General features: G+C 62.7%; 1 protein-coding gene across 2 annotated transcripts in view; it reads right to left on the bottom strand.

The window, feature by feature from the left end:
- Positions 1-3,466: 3,466 nt before the first annotated feature.
- The window catches only part of IL4R (interleukin 4 receptor), a 31,499-nt gene continuing 15,306 nt past the window's right edge, over positions 3,467-19,659 (bottom strand). For both annotated transcript variants that reach the window (XM_055135594.1, XM_055135595.1), the window contains exons 2-10: positions 14,959-15,045; positions 14,384-14,531; positions 12,873-13,027; positions 11,369-11,520; positions 8,678-8,834; positions 7,641-7,740; positions 7,172-7,250; positions 6,802-6,851; positions 3,467-5,620 (exon numbers count right to left, since the gene is read on the bottom strand). In XM_055135594.1, the coding sequence (XP_054991569.1) occupies positions 4,381-5,620; positions 6,802-6,851; positions 7,172-7,250; positions 7,641-7,740; positions 8,678-8,834; positions 11,369-11,520; positions 12,873-13,027; positions 14,384-14,531; positions 14,959-15,028 (2,151 nt within the window). In that variant the 5' untranslated portion in view covers positions 15,029-15,045 and the 3' untranslated portion in view covers positions 3,467-4,380. The remainder of the gene's footprint in view (positions 5,621-6,801; positions 6,852-7,171; positions 7,251-7,640; positions 7,741-8,677; positions 8,835-11,368; positions 11,521-12,872; positions 13,028-14,383; positions 14,532-14,958; positions 15,046-19,659) is intronic.

A 19,659-nucleotide genomic window follows, 5' to 3' on the forward strand; every position in this document is an offset into this window, starting at 1 on the left:
TGCCTGCCTAACCCGTGACAGAGTGGGGAAAGCTGCCCAGCGTGCTGTGAAACCCTCACTTTGAATCTTTGTTATTATGTTAATATAATAATGTCACACTGTAGCACTGTCATCCCATTGTTCATCGATTCCCTTGAGCGGGCACCAGTAACGTCTCCATTGTGAGACTTGTTGTTGCTGTTTTTGGCATATCGAATACGCCATGGGGAGCTTAGCTTGCCAGGCTCTGCCATGCGGGCGAGATACTCTCAGTGGTTTGCCGCGCTCTCCAGCATCAAACCCAGGTCGGCCGTGTGAAAGGCGAACGCCCTACCTGCTGTGCTATCGCTCCAGCCTATAAAATAATTTATTAAATTAGAAATCATAATATAATTATATATGTTTATATGAAATTTATACTACATAATATACCACATATATTATATAAGCAGATACTGTTATATATTATGTATTGTTTATATTTATATATTATTAATATATTACCTAATAATATAATAAATTATATATATGAGATATGCATTATGTGTGTCATATATTATATATAAGTTTATAACAGATATTATGCTCCAACTGGAGCGATACCACAGCAGTTGGGCTCTCGCCTTTCACGTGGCTGAGCCGAGTTCGATTCCTCCGCCCCTCTTGCAGAGCCCGGCAAGCTATCGAGAGTATCTCGCCCGCGTGGCAGAGCCTGGCAAGCTCCCCGTGCGTATTGGATATGCCAAACACAGTAACAATAAGTCTCTCAACGAGAGACGTTACTGGTGCCCGCTCGAACAAATGGATGAGCAACGGGATGACAGTGACAGTGATAACAGATATTATGTTGTTATGTGATATCAACTATATATGATGAATGGACTCTACAGCCCTGGAGGCTGAAGCCCAGGGGGCTTGTTCAGTCTCTGCATCTGCTGTGTGGATGCGGGTGAGGCCCACGAGAGGGAAAAACGGCCCATGGGAACAGATGGGATCTCCCCAGTGGCCCAGAAAACTCTGTTTCTCCTGGTAAAAAGTAATCTCCGTTTTCAGATTGGAAAGCTGCAGGACAGCCGAGTTACCCCCTCACACACCCTCGTGCTGACTCAAGGGCGAGCCCCCGTGGGGTCCTGCCCGAGTGTGCCGACACCCCCCACTCCACATTTGTGCATCTCTGCGCAGACTCTCACCTGCCCATTCTGCCTGCTTGGAGGGGCTCGGCCGGGAGTTTGTGTCTTGGGCCCAGAGAGACGGCCCAGCGGGTAGGCACTAGCCCTGCAGCAGTCCGGCCTGGGTTTGAGCCCCGGCGCCCCATCAGTCTCCCAGACCCTGCCAGGAGTGGCCCCTGAGTGCAGCCGGGTACGGCCCCCAAGCAAACAGCAACAAAGATGAGTTCGCGTCTTCCGCACTGAACACCTCAGAATGATGATGACCAGGCTCCCTGGAGCCGAAACCCAGCCGGAGCCAAGCAAATCCAGGCTGGAGAACGTCCAGCTGACCGGTGGATGACTTCCAGCTCCACGGTAATCTCATTACGATCCATTTGCACAGTGGAAACCACGCCACGGGTTTACGGCTGCCATGGCGACTCCGGGAAGCACCCAAACATGGCCGGAATCTGGGGGGCACCTTGAGACCAAGAAAAATCATCCACCCCCCCGCCCCACCCCCAAACCTCTCTTCTCTGAAATCTCATGAATATTCACCCCTTATTAATTCACCCCGTTTCCACCCCTACGTAACCGAGTCCTGAGTGCAGAAACGGGAACGTGCCTATCCTGACTCTGAGTGTGGGCTTGATGTTTGCTTTGTTTGGGGGCCACGCCTGGCAGTGCTCGGGGCTTACTACTCTTGGCTCTGTGTTCAGGGCTCATTCCTGGCAGTGCCCGGGGGACCAGATGGGTTGCCGGGGACCGAGCACACGAGGCCGGCGCCCCGCCCAATGTGCTATCCTGAGCCCAGACCCTTAGTCAACTGCTGGCTTGGGAGACAGGTCCAATGCAATCTGCATGCAGGAGGCCCGGACAGACTCTGGGCACTGCTGGGTGTGACCCCCAAGCAAAAAGTGCTTGACTGGAGTGATAGCACAGTGGGGAGGGCGTTTGCCTTGCACATGGCCGACCTGAGTTCGATTCCCAGCATCCCACAGGGTCCCCCGAGCACCGCCAGGAGTAATTCCTGAGTGCAGAGCCAGGAGTAACCCCTGAGCATTGCCAGGTGTGACCCAAAAAGTAAAAAAAAAAAAAAACCAACAGTGCTTGTTCATGCCTGCACACTGATTGTGCATGTGCCCGCATGCACCGGGGCTCAACCCAAGGCCTCACACAGGCATGGCTAGTGCTGTGCTGCTGAGCTCCGCCCCACCCCGCCACACCCATTCGTGCACTGGTCTCTTAAGGCCTTTTCTTTTTTTCTTTCTTTTGCTTTTTGGGTCACACCCGGCGACACACAGGGGTGACTCCTGGCTCTGCACTCAGGAATGACTCCTGGAGGTGCTCAGGGGTGACTCCTGGCTCTGCACTCAGGAATGACTCCTGGCAGTGCTCGGGGGACCCTATGAGATGCTGGGAATCGAACCCGGGTTCGCTGCGTGCAAGGCAAACGCCCTCCCCGCTGTGCTATCACTCCAGCCCCAGACAAGCCCTTTTCTGAAACGCTTCTTTCACGCGTGCTGATCCCCGGGATCCAGGCCCCCGCAGCTCAGCCCTGGCCAGTTGCCTCTCGGAACGCCCTCGCCTCTGTGGAGCCGTGTTTCCGCCTGCCCCGTGCGGAGAGTGCTCGCTCAGGCAACCACAGCTCGGATCAGCACCCCGAGCCACCGAACCCCCAGGCCACATTAGACGCAGAGAGAGAGAGCACGGGAGGGCCGGAGGCTTGGAGAGAAGACGGGGTAGGAAGAGGATCCATCCCTGCTTTCTGCAAGGGCGGAAGTCAGGACAGCTACTCAGAAAAAGTGCTCACAGAAGAAGGGGCTGGGTGGCCTCCCTGCCCGGCAGAGACGCCTGCCTGCCATCTGCCCCAAGGCAGGTGCAGACCACCTACAGAGACTGGGGCCAGCCCGGCCACCAGACCCCTCCCCTGTGACCCTCAGCCCTGGACAGTGAGTGCGTGGTGACTGTCCCCGTGTGTGGAGGTGCCTCCGTGGTGTGGGACCCTCCTCCCGGAGCAGCTGCCAAGGTGACTGGCCTGAAAGCTGCCCCCAACGGGCCTTCACTGGCCAGCCTGGGACCTTGGGGGACCTCGGGGCTCCCAGGGCGTCCAGGCCCGCCCCGGGCCTTGCAAGGCTCTGGGCAGGGGTAGTTCCTCCCGAGGGTCTGACCCGGCCCCCCTCCCGGAACCTGCCACGTTCGCCCTCCCCAAGGCGGTACCCTGAACCACCTCCTGCAACTTGGTGCTCCTCGTCCCTGGAAAACCTGCACAAGCCACTGGTGACAGACCTCGGGGGCCTCAGCTCCTGGTTTGCGAGAGATGAAGCGATGACTGACAGAGCCGCAGTGTTTGTTTAATCAGTGGGTGCGGGCAGCCACGGCTTTGCATACGTCCCCGCCAGCCCCGCCTCGCCAAATCCAGTCCCTGGATGCAAACCAGCGCTCCTGGGTGGTGGCTGCGGTGAGCATGTCCAGCGAAGGTGCCCGGCAGGCCCTGGGGGTGCGAGCCCCCCCCACTCCCATCTGTCTCCTCTGGCTGCCAGCAGTGGGGTCCATGGGGACACGGTCCAACCTTCTGGTCGCTGGGCAACTTGATCCTGGGCATCCCCAGTTTGAAAACAGCTTCTCTCTTAACGGGAGCACCTGCCAGCAAACTGTCACTGCTGGAACAGCACAGTCTCGGTGCTGGGGGGGATAGCACAGCGGGGAGGGCGCCTGCCTGGTCCTGGTTCAATCCCCGGCACCCCACAGGGTCCCCCGAGCAGTGCCAGGAATAATTCCTGAGTGCAAGCCAGGGTCAAAAAAAAAAAAAAAAAAGAAGAAGAAGAAAAAGAAAATCACAGTCGTTCCTTCTCTCCCAGTTAACTGCACTTGGCTGACCCTTCCTGTGTCCACCACGTGAAGCCCCAGCCCCTGCCTGGGCCGGCGGGGAACGGCCGCCTGGCCGGCACCCACACTTGCTGCCTGTTCCCGGGCTTCCCTCTGGCGTCTTGTTCTCTGGGCTCCGTCCTCGTCCCGTGCCGTGGGGTGACGGCAAAGCACTCCGGGGGTGCTCAGACACTCACATCTCTCCGTGGGCAGCAGCTGAGAGAACCCCGGGGGGCGATGCAGTGGGGCCAGAGACGGGGCAGGGCCCAGCTGTCCACGAGCCCCTTGTGCCCGGGAGCCTCCCGCCCCCTCGGCAGGGACAGTTGCAGGCCAGGCGGTGAGCAGGCAGGACTGGCCGGCCCGAGCACCCCTGCAGACCTCAGCCCTAGGACGTGCTCAGGCACGTGGGGGCCGTGGGGAGCTGCGGGAACCCTCCCTCCTCTGAGGACAGGCCGGACTCCGGGGGCAGGGGGCTGCCTGGGGGGGAAGACTTGTCTCCGCAGCAGCAGCAGCCGCAGCAGGGGCCGCTGGCCACCACGGGGGCCTTGGCCCGGTCCTCCTGCCCGTGACACTGCTTCAGGTGCCCACACAGGTGGCAGGTGAGCGCAGAGTAGACCACGCCGCCGCCCAGCTCGCCCCGGAGGGGCTCCGGGTCCGGCTCTGGGAGGGGTGCTCCCTTTCCTGGCTGGGGGGCGCCGCCTCCGGGCAGCGGCGTTGAGTGCCCAGGCCCGGGGGGTGGGCCCAGGTCCAGTCCAAAGGTGAGCAGGGGGACGGGGTCCGCGCGGGTGCCGGGCGCCAGGCTCGCGAAGGGCCTGTAGCCCCCGCCGCTGCAGCTGTCCTGCGCCCCGGGGGGCCCGCGCGGGTCCAGGCTGGAGAGGGCCCGGTAGCCGGCCTGGCCTGCGGCTCCGGCTCCGGCCGGCGCGGGTCCGGCCACGGCGCTGCCCTGCGCGGCGCCCTGCTCCACCGCCTGCAGGAACGCCCGGTAGCCGCTGGGGGGCGCGCGCTGCAGACTCTGCTGCCAGGTTTCAGGCTCCGGCGGGGGCGGCGGCTGCGGGCAGGAGGGTGGGGGCCCCCCGGGGTCCTCGGGCCGCCCCCCGTCCTGCAGGCACTGCTGGAAGCTGCGGTAGGCCGGGTTGTCGGACACGGCTGCGGGCCTCTGGGGGCAGGCTGGTCCGGCCGCCGCGGGCTCGGACCCGGAGCCGGAGCTGAAGGGCCGGCCCTCGCCCGGGCACGACGCCTCCGGGGGTGCCTCCGGGGGTGCCAGCACCCCGGGGTCGGCCCCGAGCAGGCCCAAGAACAGACTCTCCGTCAGCCGGTCGGCGATGTCCTTCCTGCTGTCCAGGAAGGCTCCGGAGCTGCTCCCCTCCACCTCCTCCAGGGGGTCCTCCAGGGGGTCCTCCGGCGGCTCCTCCCGCGGCTCCTCCGCCCGGGCCAGCTCCACGCACTGCACCACGCTGATGCGCTCCGGCCACAGCACCGTCCTGCTGGCCTCCAGGGGCTGCCACGCCGACCCGCCGGGGCCCCGCCCGGGCCCGTTGCTGCTCCCCTTGGTGGCGGCCTCGTCCCCCTCCTGGCCGTGCTCCAGGAAGCAGGGCAGGAGCTTGGCGAGGCAGGTCTTCCAGTGCCTGCGGGGGGCGAAGGCGGGTCAGGACCCACGCTGTGGACAGGCCCCCTGACTTCCTGACCAATCACCTCACACCTGCCCTGACCGGGACCCCGCCCCCCACCAAGGCAGGCCCTGTGGCACTGGGGGCTTCTGTGGCACATTGTGAGGTTGATGGGGCGGCCGGAGAGATAGTGCCGCAGGCCGGTCCATGCTCCCACACGGCCCCCCAATACCGCCAGGAGTCAGCCCTGAGCACAGAGCCAGGAGTCAGCCCTAAATACAGAGCCAGGAGTCAGCCCCGAGCACCACCGGGCGGGACTGTTTAATCAGTGTGACTGATACACACCCAGACTACTGTATATAAGAAATTTTTTTTTTTTTTTGCTTTTTGGGCCACACCCGGTGATGCTCAGGGGTTACTCCTGGCTCTGCACTCAGGAATTACCCCTGGCGGTGCTCAGAGGACCATATGGGATGCTGGGAATCAAAGCCGGGTCGGCCGCGTGCAAGGCAAACGCCCTCCCCACTGTGCTATTGCTCCAGCCCCTGTATATAAGAAATTTTTGCTGGAAAAATGGTATTTTCTTTTCTGTTATTTTTTTCCTTTTCTTTCCTTACTCCTGTCCCTACAATCAGGGAGGAAGATGAGATTTCGAATCATTTCCAGGGCCAAAATGACACTCGGCCAGCCTGGTTTGACCCCTGGCATCCCACATGGTCCCCAAGCACTGCCAAGAGTGACCCCAGGGTGCTGCCGGGGTGGCAAAATCATTCCCAGCACTGGAGTGATGACAGACGGGAACAGTTTGGGGTGCTGGGGCTAGAGCAGGTGGGGGGGTCTCTGCTGGGATGAACCCAAACTTTCAGCACTGAATTGAGGGGGCAGGCCCAGGGTCCCCCTGAGTGGAGCTCAGCCGGGAGGGTGGGTGGGTGCTGGAGGCCTCAGAATGGCCCCCCCCAATATGAGCTGGGCACCACCGCGACCACCACCCAGACACCCCGGCCCTTCCTGCCTTGCTCGGGCAACATGGGCACGTCCCAGCGGCTTCCGTGACACTCGGGGGCTCCCCCAGCAGCGCCCCCCACCCGTACAACAGAGCCAGCGAGTGCGTAGGAGAGAGGCGGGGTGAGCCCCCTCTCCCCGGAGGGGCGCGCACCCCACCACCCCACTCTCACATCCGGGAAGGCCCAGGTACGTACGGGCGCGTGGCGGCTTCCTGGCGCGGGCACGGCTTCCCCCACACGGACCCCTGCAGCGGAGAGATGGGAGTGAGAGGGGCCATGAACCCCGGCCCCGAGGGCCCCTGCCGGCCGGCCCTCGCTCTGGGGGGCTCAGGCTGTCCCCAGCCCCTGGCAGGAGAACATTCCGGAAAGAGCCGGGAGGGCAGAGACTCTGGGCAGGGGGTCTCCGAGGGAGGACGGGGTTCCTCGGGGCCCGTCGTAAAGCTCAAAGGAGCCGCAGAATCGACACCCTTGAGGGTGGTGGGCACGAGACCCCCTCCCCAAGCTTTCCTGCCCCCCTGAGAACCCCCCGGCGAAGGCACTCTGCACCCCGACGCGGGACACCTACCTGGGGGTCCTGGGTCACGATGGCCATGAGGGGGCTGCGGGCCGGGCTGGGGATCTGGTCCCACCATTCCTTCTTAATCCTGAAAGCACAGGCGACGGCCTTGACCCCGAGCCACTTGGCAGTTCGCCGGGTCCGAGCTCTGGGGATGGGCTCAGTGGGGGAAGGAGGGGGGCACCCCTGTTCTCAGTGTCCGGCTGCTGACCTGGGCTCCCCACAAGGGCGCCGGGCACCGGGGAATCTCACGCTCACATCCCCAGCTGTTGTTTCACAGTCTCCTCCGTTACAAAAAAATATATATATATCCTGGTGCTTTTATTTGGTTTTGGTGTCACACCCCCCGGGCTCAGGGGACACTCCCAGCTGGGCGGCGGGGGCTGCTACGGGTGGTGCTGGGGGCCCAGGCGGTGCTGGGATGGAACCTGGGGCTGGACCCTCTATGGACAGGCCAGAGGGGGACCCCGGCACTCACTTGAGGATGCTGAAGTAGCAGGACACGCAGACGAACAGGATGAGGGTGCAAGAGACGCTGACGCCCAGCTGCAGGCGCTGCTCCCAGGGGGGCTCGTAGTCTGCAGGGTGGGGGCGGGGAGGGGTGAGCCGGACCCCGCAGGAAGTCGGCCCGCAGCCCACCCTCGCCGTCCCACCTCCCTGTGGCTCTGTGTCCCCCCGCCCCGCGACCTGGAGTGGAGCCCCACTCTCCCCAGAAGGCCCCAGGCGGGCCTCGCCTCGGCCCTGGCTGGGACCCTCTCGCCCCCTCGCCCCTGCTCGCTTCCCTCATCCGCACAGTGGGGTTCTGCCTCCAGCACGTGTGGCGGGGACCGAGGGGTGCCACGTCAACGGTCTCAGCAGCCAGGAGCCTTCGAGGCCGTCCTCCTCCCGCTGGTCACTGGCCCCTGCGCCCTTTTCCCCTCCCCCGCCCCTCCCTGGGCCCCCATCACTGTCAGCTGGGTTAGATCTGCGTGTGTGTGTGTGTGTGTGTGTATGTGTGTGTGTATGCACATGACTTCCTGGCATCAGGATTTAGATCTGTTTAAGTGTGTGTATATGAGTGTGTGTGTGTGTGTGTGTATGAGTGTATGTATGTGTGTGTGTGATGGGCTGGAGCAATAGTACAGTGGGTAGGGCACGCAGCCAACTAGGTCAGGTTCGATCCCCGGCACCCACATGGTCCCTTGAGCCGGCCAGGAGGGATTCCTGAGTGCAGAGCCAGGAAGAGCCCCTGAGCATCACCAGGAGTGACCCCAAACAAAATTAAAAACAAGTGTGTGAATGTGTACAAAAGCATGTGTGTGTGTGTGTGTGTGTGTGTGTGTGTGTACAAATGGGTGTGTGACTATGAAGTATGTGTGTGTCAGTGTGTATAAAAGAGTGTGTGTGTGACTTCCTGTCATCTGGCCCGGATCTGCCTGGTGTGCGTGTGTGCGCGTGCGCATGTGTGTGCATGCTGGCTTCTCCGCTTGCCCTGCCCCCCCTCACCCCGCCCTCCGCCCCTTCCCCCCCACTCACAGTTCTGCCAGGAAACGGGGTCGCTCCAGTCGCTCCAGGCGCTGTCGTAGCTGGGGGCGCGGGCTCGCACCCGGGCGCTGTAGGCGGCCCCGGGCCTCAGGGCGCTGGCCCGGAAGTGCAGGGCCGTGTCCTTGTAGTTCACGTCGAAGACCCTGGTCTGGCAGAGGGGAGGGGGGCGTTAGGTGCCAGCGGCGGGGCAGGGGCCGGCTGTCTCCCGAGCCCACCCCAGCGCTCAGGGGCCCCCAGCCCGGTCCCTCGCCACTCGGGGCCCAGAGGCCAGGGAGATGGAGTCCAGGCGCGACCCTCGACCCTCCCGCTCCGGTTTCCTGCGTGCTGTCTTCCGCATCCTCCTGGGGGGGGGGGTTGTGGCACCCCAGGGCCGGGCGGCAGCGCCACCACACACGGGGAGGGTCTTGCCCCTGAGCAGGAGGAAACCGGCAGGCCAGGGCAGAGACAGCGCGCCCACCCCCCACCCCCCTGCCCCGCGTCTGGGGCATCCGCCCACGTCCCCGGAGAGGGGGTGGGGCAGGGGGAGCTTCCCAGGGGCGCTGGGGGCGCAGGAGACCGGGGCGGGGAGGACGCTTGTGTCCCCCTCTGTGTCCTCCTCCCCACTGCCCACTGGAGCAGCGGCTGGGCGGCATTCACCCAGGAACCGCACGCCGGGGACAGAGGCGGGGTGCCGGCTGCCTCCCTGGGGACCCAGGGAGAAATCCCACGGCCACAGCCACGGGTGTTTGCTGGTGGATCACACAGCATGCTGGGGAGGTCACGTCTGGGAGGAAGGTGTGGGGCTGGGCGGGAGGGGGGAAGAGAGAGAGGGACAGAGAGGGGAGAGAGAGAGGGAGGTGGGAGAGACAGAGGAGAAAGGGAGGGAGGGAGAGGGAGAGAGAGATGGAGAGGGAGAGAGAGGGAGAGGGAGGGAGAGAGGGAGGGAGGGAGAGAGAGGGAAAGGGAGAGAGGAGAGAGGGAGGGAGGGAGAGAGATGAGAGAGAGGGAGAGAGAGGGAGGGAGAGGGAGAGAGGGACAGAGGGAGGGAGGGAGAGAGAGGGAGAGAGGGAGGGAGAGGGAGGGAGAGAGAGAGAGAGATGGAGGGAGAGATGGAGAGAGAGGGAAAGAGGGAGTGAGAGAGAGGGAGGGAGAGAGAGGGAGAGAGGGAGAGATGGAGAGAGAGGGAGAGAGAGGGGGGAGAGAGAGGGAGAGAGATGGAGAGAGGGAAAGAGGGGGAGAGAGAGTAAGAGGGGGGAGAGACAGAGGGAATGAGAGAGAGGGAGGGAGGGAGGGAGAGAGGGGTAGAGGGAGAGAGAGATGGAGAGAGAGGGAGAGAGAGAGGGAGGGAGAGAGAGGGAGAAAGAGGGAGAGAGGGAGAGAGGGGGAGAGGGAGAGAGAGGGGAAGAGAGAAGGAGGGAGAGAGGGGGGAAGAGAGAGAGGGGAGAGAGGGAGAGAGAGGGGGAGAGGGAGGGAGAGAGGGGGGAAGAGATGAGAGAGGGGAGAGAGGGAGGGGGGAGAGAGAGATGGAGAGAGAGGGAGGGAGAGAGAGGGAGAGAGAAGGAGAGAAGGAGGGAGAGAGAGGGGGAGAGAGAGAGAGGGAGGGAGATGGGCACGCGACTGCCCGCGGCCAGAGCACTGCTCCGGGACAACATCGGGCCGGGACTGGGGGCCTCTCTGCACCCCCTCACTCCTGCCAGGGCTTAGAGGTGGATGCCCCCTGGGTGGGGGGCGCACGGCCTCTAGCCCCCGGGCCAACACCGAGGAAGGCAGGGCTGAGAGATGGCGACGTTCTGGGGGCCTGCACACCAGCGGCGGCTCGGACCCTCTGGCCGCTCACTCTTTCCTCCTCCAGGTTCAGGCCGGGGGCGCGACCCGGACCCCCTTTCCCTCGGCCCCTCCCCAGCCGCGCTCTCAGCCCGGCCGCCCCCAACTCGGCTCCCGTGACAGCTTGGTCCAGTGCCCAGGAAAAAACCGCATCTGAGAGCTGGACCCCCACAGCCCCCTCCCCGCCCGACCCCACGCTGGCCAGGAAGAGGAAGCAGCCGCCCAGACTGACGTGGGCTGGTTTCCTGCAGAACTGGGCCAGCCTGGACCCCCTCCCCCACCCCCACCCCCACCCCCGGCCACCGAGGCCAGAGGGGACAGCGGCAGGGACTTTCCGTGACCTGTGGCCTCCTTAGGCCAGGCTGGGATGCTGATGGCCTCGGTGCCAGACGGGGGGCAGGGCCTGCCGGCTCTCTGCACCCCAGTCACGGGAAGTAGCGTCCTTAAGCCCGTGTCATAGAAGGGGAAACCGAGGCAGCTGGCTGTGAGGCAACATTCAAGATGGTAAATCTGGCTAAGCAACCACACAGGGGCAGGGACCCAGCATACAGCTCACTGGGGTGCCGAGTGTCCGGCCCGGAGGTCTCCCCACCACTAGGGGTGTGAGAGGGCCAGGAGGGACCCCCTCCGCCTGCAAGCAACGCAGAAGGGCGCCCGCCCTCGGCAGCAGGGGTGGGGAACCCCGCGGAGGGAGAGTTGAAGCAGGACCAGCCTCAGGGGACGGCAGAGCTTGTCACCCAGCCCCGGGGCAGCTGAGACCCCTCCCTGGGCCCGTCAGGGTGCTGGAGCTGTCCCCCGAGGGCCTGGCATAGGTGGCCCAGCGCCCCTCCCCGACGCGGAGACAGAGTCCCCGGAGCGGCCCCCGCGGCACCCACTCACGTCGGCAGGGTCATGGTCGTTGGTGATGTTGACCAGGTAGGTGAGCTCCGAGTACAGCATGTGATCGGGCTGGTAGGGGTTGCTCCACGTCAGCAGCCACGCGTGGGAGACGTTGCCGTGAAGCAGCAGGTGGCCGGGCGCCCTGGGCTTCACTGCGGACAAGCCGGTGAGGTCAGGGGCTGGGCGCGAGGGGGAGGCCTGGCCAGCTCACGGGCGCTCCTGAGCAGGGGCCCCGAGAGATGATGGGCGGGCGCCACCCGGAGCACGTCCTGGAGGAGGCGGGGGGGCGCAGCCTCCTTCCAGACGGCTCAGGCCGGGGACCCGCACGCAGCCTCTCCTGGCACGGTCTGGGCTCACTTGCATTGCTCACAGGCCATTTCACGGATCTTTTCCTTTTCTTTTCTTTTCTTTTTTTTTTTTTTGCTTTTTGGGTCACACCTGGCAATGCACAGGGGTCACTCCTGGCTCTGCACTCAGGAATTACCCCTGGCAGTGCTCAGGGGACCATATGGGATGCTGGGATTAGAACCCGGTCGGCCGCGTGCAAGGCAAACGCCCTACCCGCTGTGCTATCTCTCCAGCCCCCATTTCATGGATCTTGACCCAGATGTTTCAGAACCGTTTCTTTCTGAAGCCGGAATATCCAAGATATCAAAAAGAAATCAAATCATTTGGGGCCAGAGCCCACGCAGCCGACATCCCATAGGGTCCCCGGAGCACCGCCAGGGGTAATTCCTGAGTGCGGAGCCAGGAGTAACCCCTGAGCATCATGGGGTGTGACCCAAAAAGCAAAAAAAAAAAAAAAAAAAAAGAAATCACTTGCACTAAATTAAACACATGTTGAATCGTTAAATTTTTTTTTCTTTTTGGGTCACACCCAGTGATGCTCAGGGTCACTCCTGGCTCTGCACTCAGGAATTACTCCTGGCAGTGCTCGGGGGACCTTATGGGATGCTGGGATTGAACCTGGGTCAGCCGCGTGCAAGGCAAACGCCATAGTTGCTGTACTATCGCTCTAGTCCAAACTGTTGCATTTTTGTCTGTGTGACAGGGATTGAACCCAGGACATCAAACACACACAAATTATTTTTAAGTGCCTCCCCAGCTACACACACACACACACACACACACACATACCCCACCACCACCAGCAACAGCTGTGTGACCTCAGGCAGATTACTTGCCTTCCCTGATCTATAGTTTATTCAACTGCAAAATGGGATCCATAACTCTCTTCTGGAAACTGGAGCTCAGAGAGGTCATGGGTCTAGCCTAAGGACTCACAGCAATATCCAGTGCTTTAAAATCCTGTTGCTCACAGGGGCCCGGAAAGTTGACGGGGACTCTGGGTCCCAGGATCAGGTTGATCTATATCCAGGGCCCCAGCGGCAGCAGCTGACCATGCTCGTCGGTGGAGGGGCTCCCTGGTCCCCGGGTCCAGCGCTGAGTTTGCTCTGAGCGGGAAGCCCTGTGTGTCCGCGCAGGGAGGCGCCCGCCCACTCACCATGCAGGTAGGGGATGAAGGACCAGTTCCGCAGCAGGCGGCTGCCGGCCCACAGCTCCAGCAGGTAGGTCTCCGAGGCCACGATGGCCTCCTCCATCTGCAGGATGCACTCGCACTCGGCGCTGGCCCTGTTCTCGGGCACGCACGTGTAGTTCCTGTGAACACGGCAGCGTGAGGGCGGGCCCGGCCGGGCTGGCCGGGACCCTCACCAGGGTGGGCCTCCGGGAATCAGGGGCTTCGGGCTGACCGTGAGGCCCAGGTCTGGGACATGGGAGCAGACGGACCGGTGTGGGGGGGCTGGGGACCCGGACCCAGGACCACCCTCCTCTGTCCCTCACCCCAGGGCCGGGGACAGGATGGACGAGCCATCCCACCAGCACGCTCCCTGACGCTTCCTGTAAGGCCTGGGGTGTGGGGGGGGAAGAGCTCTTTGGGACCTGGAGGGTCACCCCACTGTTGCCCCATGGACTCACGCCTGCGCATGCAGACACAGGCAGGCAGGCGGATGGGTAGGGCCGTGTGTCAATAAAACTTTATTGACAACTGTAGACGGCGGGCCAGGTTTACCTGTTCGAGGCCCACGGTCCCCGTCCCTCAGCCTCTGTCTGTAGGAGAGCACCCTGTATTCTGGGGTGTGGGGGTTCCTGTGCACCCCCCCAGCCACCACCCCCGGATTCTCCCAGGGGGCCCCCCTGGAGCGACGGCCGACACTCATGCCCTGCGGTGAAGCCCCTCCCTGCACCCCACCCAGCGTCTCCTCAGTGCTTCTCAGTGTGTGGGTCCACGGGTCAAGCTCAGAGACCCTGTTGGCCCTTGCCAGCCCTTCCCCCACAGCGTGCCCTGCTGTGGTCACGGGAGCCGCGTGCTCTGTGTGACGTCCGCTCTCTGCCTGGCCTTCTGGGAGGCGCCCGGGGAGCATGTGCAGGAGAACTGCAGTGACCCCGAGTGACTCACGGAGCACTCAGTGCCCCGGCCGGCTGTGCACAGCCCCTCCCCCCCGCCAGCTGTGTGCAGACCCCCAGCTGTCCTGACAGGGACAGGGGAGTGGGGGCGGGGAATCCTTCCCCAGGGGCAAGTCCTAACAGATACAGGCTGCCGAGACAAAATCTGTTTGGGGGGAGCGGCAAATCTCGAAGCATGCAAAAGGGACCTGGTACCCCAAAGAACTGGTGGCATCGGCAAGCCACCGGCACCCCGCGCCTGGGGACGGCAAATCTGGGGGCTGGGACACCCTCAGCTTTTTTTCCCCCTGGGCTACATCAAGGGTGCCTCCCCTGTAACAAGCACCAGGCACTCCAGGGTCTCCCCCTCCCCTCCCCCTCCCTACACACACACACACACACACACACACACACACACACACACACACACACACAACTCCGGACTCACTCAGGCTCGAGGAAGACCTGCCAGGATCTCCCCCCTCCCGTCCCCCTCCCTACACACACACACACCCACACACACACACACACACACGCACACGCACACGCACACGCACACCCCGGACTCACTCAGGCTTCTCGGAGTCCTGCCAGTCAGACCAGTAAGACAGGCGGAGCTCGGCGCTGCAGTTGGTGGCTCGGTCCATCCCCCAGTGGCAGGTGGAGGTGTTGAGGTAGTCGGAGACGCAGGTGGGCTCGCCCAGGACCTCCACGCACCCTGGGGGGAGACGGCAGGGCGCAGTGAGCGGCCGGGCCGGACAGGCGGGGACGCGGGCGGCAGGACACGTCAGAAACCAGCTCAGAGAGGACCCGGGGCCCCACGCAGAACCCGGAGGAACCACCCCGGCCCAGGAGACACCCAGGAGACACCCCCAGAGCAGGCAGCAGGGCGACGGCCCAGCGGGAGGAGCAGCCCTGGGTGCGGGACCCTCTGCAGTGCAGCCCCCAACCCCCACCTGCCTCCGGGCCCTGGCGGAGTGCCAGGAAGGGAGTGAGCTCAGCAGCGCCCCCTGCCGCCCCTGCCCCCGCCCTGCAGCCCCTCCAGCCCTCTGAGCTCTGCTCTGGACACCGTGAATGAATTCCATGAGCCAGGGGGTCCCGACAGAGCGTGACGGGAGACCCCGAGAGCGGCGGGGGGCACTCACCTGCACCTGCCGTCCACACGAGCACCAGGCAGCCCATGGGGAAGGGGAGGCCCGAGCTCAGCAGCCCCATCAGGAGATCCTAGGCGCCTGCGGAGAGGAAGCTGGTCAGTGCCGGCCCCGCCCTGGCCTCTGCCCAGCCCACGGAACCCAGCCCGGAGGTGGGGGTGCCGCCTGGCCCTCGGGAGTCAGCTATGGGGAGCCGCCGAGGCTGACCTCAGATGTGGGGCAAGCGAGAGTCGGTTCCCCAAACGGCTCTGCCGGCACCTCCCACCCTAGGGCTGGGGGTGGGGGTAGGGGTGAGGGTTTCGGAGTCACTCGGGGCCCCTACTGACAACGCTTGGGAGCCGCCGGGGGTTGAACCTGCGGCTCCCGCCTGCAAAGCCCAGGCTCCCCGCCGTGCCCACCCTTGGGTGCTCACTCAGGATGCAGCATGGCTGCTCCTCGGCCCTGACCCGCTGCTCTGACCCACACCGCCCCTGCGGCTACAGCTGACGGCAGTGAGTCCGAGCTCCGTGGCGGCAACAGCCCCTCAGACACGCGACCGGGAGGGACTCAGGACCCAAAGGTACAAGAAAGCACGTCAGTGGGGCTGGAGCGATAGCACAGCGGGAAGGGCATTTGCCTTGCACGGGGCCGACCCGGGTTCGATTCCCAGCATCCCATAGGGTCCCTCGAGCACCGCCAGGAGTAATTCCTCAGTGCATGAGCCAGGAGTAACCCCTGTGCATCGCTGGGTGTTGACCCTAAGACAATACCAACAACAACAACAATAACAAAAAGAAAGCATGTCAGAGGCCCGGGAGATAGTCCAGCGGGGAGGGCATTTGCCTCGTGCACAGCTGCCCAGGGTTCCACTCCCATATGCGGCCTCCCCCTGCCCCTCCGCCCCCTGCACCACCCAGACTGATCCTTCAGCAAAAGGCAGGGCATGACTCCCCCCAAACAAAACACAGACATGAAACCCCCTCCCCCCAAATCACCAGGTCTTGCCTTTGTATACTGCCTTCTAGTCCTCCAGATTTACTCCTGTTAAAATAGTGAAAAGATGGGGCTGAAGCGACAGCACAGCGGGGAGGGTTGCACGCTGCCGACCCGGGTTTGATTCCTAGCATCCCATAGGGTCCCCCCTGAGCACCGCCAGGAGTAATTCCTGAGTGCAGAGCCAGGAGTAACCCCTGTGCATCGCCGGATGTGACCCCCCCCCCCAAATAGTGAAAAGAAAGAAAAAATAGCAAAAAGGATTTAGAATGCGAGCAACATCCTCTACACGGTGAAACTTAACACATTCTTTGAGGCTGGAGCAACATTGTAGCGGGGAGAGCAGCTGCTCTGCACACAGCGGACCTGGGTTCAATCACTGGCATCCCCGAGGTCCTCCTAGCACCGCCAGGAGTAACCCTGGGCATCACTGGGTATGACCCAAAGAGAAAAATAAATATATATATTTTAAGTATCTTTTTTTTTTTTTTTTTTGCTTTTGAACCATACCCAGAAGTGCTCAAGGCTCAGTGCTTGGGGTCAGTCCTGGGCTGCTGGGCTCTGCCCCGGCCGCCCACACCAGGGCCTGTGCGCCGTCCACAGGATCAAATCTCTGCTCCTAACTTTTCCCTTTAGCCCTTTTTGTGTTTTATTTCTTCCCTCACTTTGGGTCACACCTGGCGATGCACAGGGGTTACTCCTGGCTTTGTGCTCAGGAATTACTCTTAGCGGTGCTCCGGGGACCCTATGGGATGCTGGGAATTGAACCCAAGTCGGCCGCGTGCGAGGCCAATGCACTCCCCGCTGTGCTATCGCTCCAGCCCCCGTTTAGCCCTTTTAAAACTAAACTAACTAAATAAATAAAACTTCCGTGTGGCCTGAGCAGCAGTACGGCGGGGAAGGAGCTGCCCTTGCACGCGTTTGATCCCCGGCACCCCTGAGCACCACAGGAGTGATCCCTGAGTACTGCAGAGCCAGGAGGAAGCCCTGAGCACCCCAGGGTGCTTCGTTCCCGCCCTAAATCCCACTGTGAGTGTCACTCCACGCCAGCCTCTCAGACACAGGCACAGACCCTGGGCTACACACACACACACACACACACACACACACACACACACACACACACACACACACACACACACACACACACACACGTGTCTCCTGATGGTCATTCCATGCCAGCCTCTTAGACGCAGTTGCAGGCCCCGGCTCTCCCTGCGCCACACGGGGGTCGGTCTGCAGGGGACAGTCTGCAGCCACACACACACACACACACACACACACACACACACACACACACACATCTCCATGATGGTTCCCTCACCCTTAAACACCTGCGCTGGCCTTTGCTTGGCGTGAACCCTGACTCCTGTGCCTCAGTTTCTCCGTCTGTAAAACTGAGCACCTCTCAGTGGGGTGAAGGGCGCCTTTGATCGAGCGGTTTATGATGTCACACATCACGAGGGGCCTGGAGTCCAGGAGGCGTGAATCCCCGAGCGGAGATGGCGTCTCTACCCAGGCCCCTCCTGCTCTGTCCTGCTCTGTCAGTTCCTGCCCCGGAGACAGACTCGAGTTTTCTCTATGGTCCAGCCTGGACAGATACCACAGGTGCATGCACGCACGCACACACACATACACACACACACACACACACACACACACCAAACACATGCACCAATCAGCCTGTACACTGATATATGCAAAAATGCACACACACACATAGAACCAGCCTGTACATGCACACACCTGCACACACAACACACGCACATACAACCAGCCTGGAGGGATGATGCACACACATGCACACACATGCACACACATGCACACTTGCACAATGACACACGACCAGCCTGGACAGACGTCCGCTGCTTTTCCTGCAAATCATCCCAGTGAGAGGAAGTTCCCTGCACGCTGCCGGGGCTGTGGGGGCTCAGCGAGTCCCTGGCCCTGGGGAGGGGTCCCCGAGCTCCTGCCTACCGCCTTCCTAGGCCCCTCACTCTGCCAGGCCGCCAGAGTCTTCACTTCCTGCTTCCTCCCCGCGCCCCGGCAGCCCCCTCCCCACTCTCACGCACACCCTCTGCACCTCCCCGTGTTTCAGGAAAACAGGAAGCTCTCCAGGGACACGGCCCCGGGGCAGGACAGGAGCCTGGAGGCACGCCGCGGTCTACACGGCAGCCCTGCTTCTGGCTAGTTCAGCGCCGCGGGATGCCCTGACGAGTCCAGGAACGGGTCCCGGGCCGGCTCCGCGTCTGATTATCCTTCATCGCCCAGACCTCAGCTTCCGGATTCTCTCCTGCGTGCCAGTAACCCCGCGCCCTGGAGAAATGGGTGGTGCCAGGGCGATTGCATAACCAGCCGGGCCGAGACCTCAGCCAGAACAGCGTCGGGCGGGCGGGCGGGCTCGCAGTGCGGGCACGGCAGGGCTGAGGCCAAAGTGGGCGGATGCCAGGCCCTCCCCCTCTGTCCCGGGGCCACACCCATGCAGGCCTGTCCCAGCTCACCACGCAGCCCCTGCACCGCCCCCCGAGTGACCCCTATTCTCGGAGTGAGTGAGTGAGTCCAAATGCTTATGAGTCAACTTTATCCTGCAGGCCCGGAGCACCCGGCCGACCACGTCAGCGACCCCGGGCACTGGACAGACCAGGTTCCAGTGCGGAGCTCCTGCCCCGGCCGTCCACACCGAGGGCAGCGGCACAGGGGAGGAGCGGCGGCCACCCTCTCTGGGGTCTTGGCTGGGTGCTGGGGTCTGCCCAGCAGTCTTGGGCTCGGGACCCGGGGGCCCCGTGGCCGAGCACCGAGCACGGGGTGCCTCTCCCCGGGGACTCGCGGCAGCCAGTCCCCTCCTGCGGGGGCCGGCGGGACACGGCGGGTTCGAGAGGCGTGGGGTGTCCTCCGCACAGTCCGGCCACCTCCCTGCCCCGTCACCGAGGCCCACAGCGTCCTGCAGCAGAGACGCAGAGGGCCCCTTCAGCCCGCCTCTGAAGGAAGAGAACCGGGTCGAGGTTCGGGCCCAGAGCCACACCCGGGAGGCTGGAAACACGGCCAAGCACACAGGGCTATTCGGGCCTGCTTCGGAGGGCGCCTCCACATAGATGCACACGCGTACACACACACATGCAGAGACACGGATGCTCACACAAAGAGATACACAGACACACACAGGGACATGGAGACACACATTCACACAGATATGCAGAGACATACACACAGGCACACGTGCACAGACATGCACACACATGCACCAACACGCAACCAGTCTAGACAGATGCCTGCACACACAGAGCATGGATAGACACCTGTGCATGCACACACATGCACACACATGGACACACGCACAATACAGCCAGCCTGGGCTGGGGCATGTACACACACATACACACATAAAGCCAGCCTGGGCAGATGCATACGCACACATGCCACACACACAGCTAGTGAGGATGGACACCTATGCCTGCCCATGCACAAACACACAAACACACACATGCACACAGGGCCAGCCTGGGCAGATGCCTGCACACACATACACACAGAGTCAGTCTGGGCGGATACCCACACACACATGCACACACACATGCACACACACGCACACACACGCACACACACAAAGCCACCCTGAACAGACACAGCCTGCCCGTGACCCTCCATCTGCTCTCTCTGTGGGCACAGCTGCTGAGCCGAATCCTCCAGGCCTGGACCCGCAGACGCTGACTCAGGCTAAACCCA

Source organism: Sorex araneus, chromosome 4 (assembly GCF_027595985.1).
Source record: "Sorex araneus isolate mSorAra2 chromosome 4, mSorAra2.pri, whole genome shotgun sequence".
In the NCBI taxonomy this organism is placed as follows: Eukaryota; Metazoa; Chordata; class Mammalia; order Eulipotyphla; family Soricidae; genus Sorex; species Sorex araneus.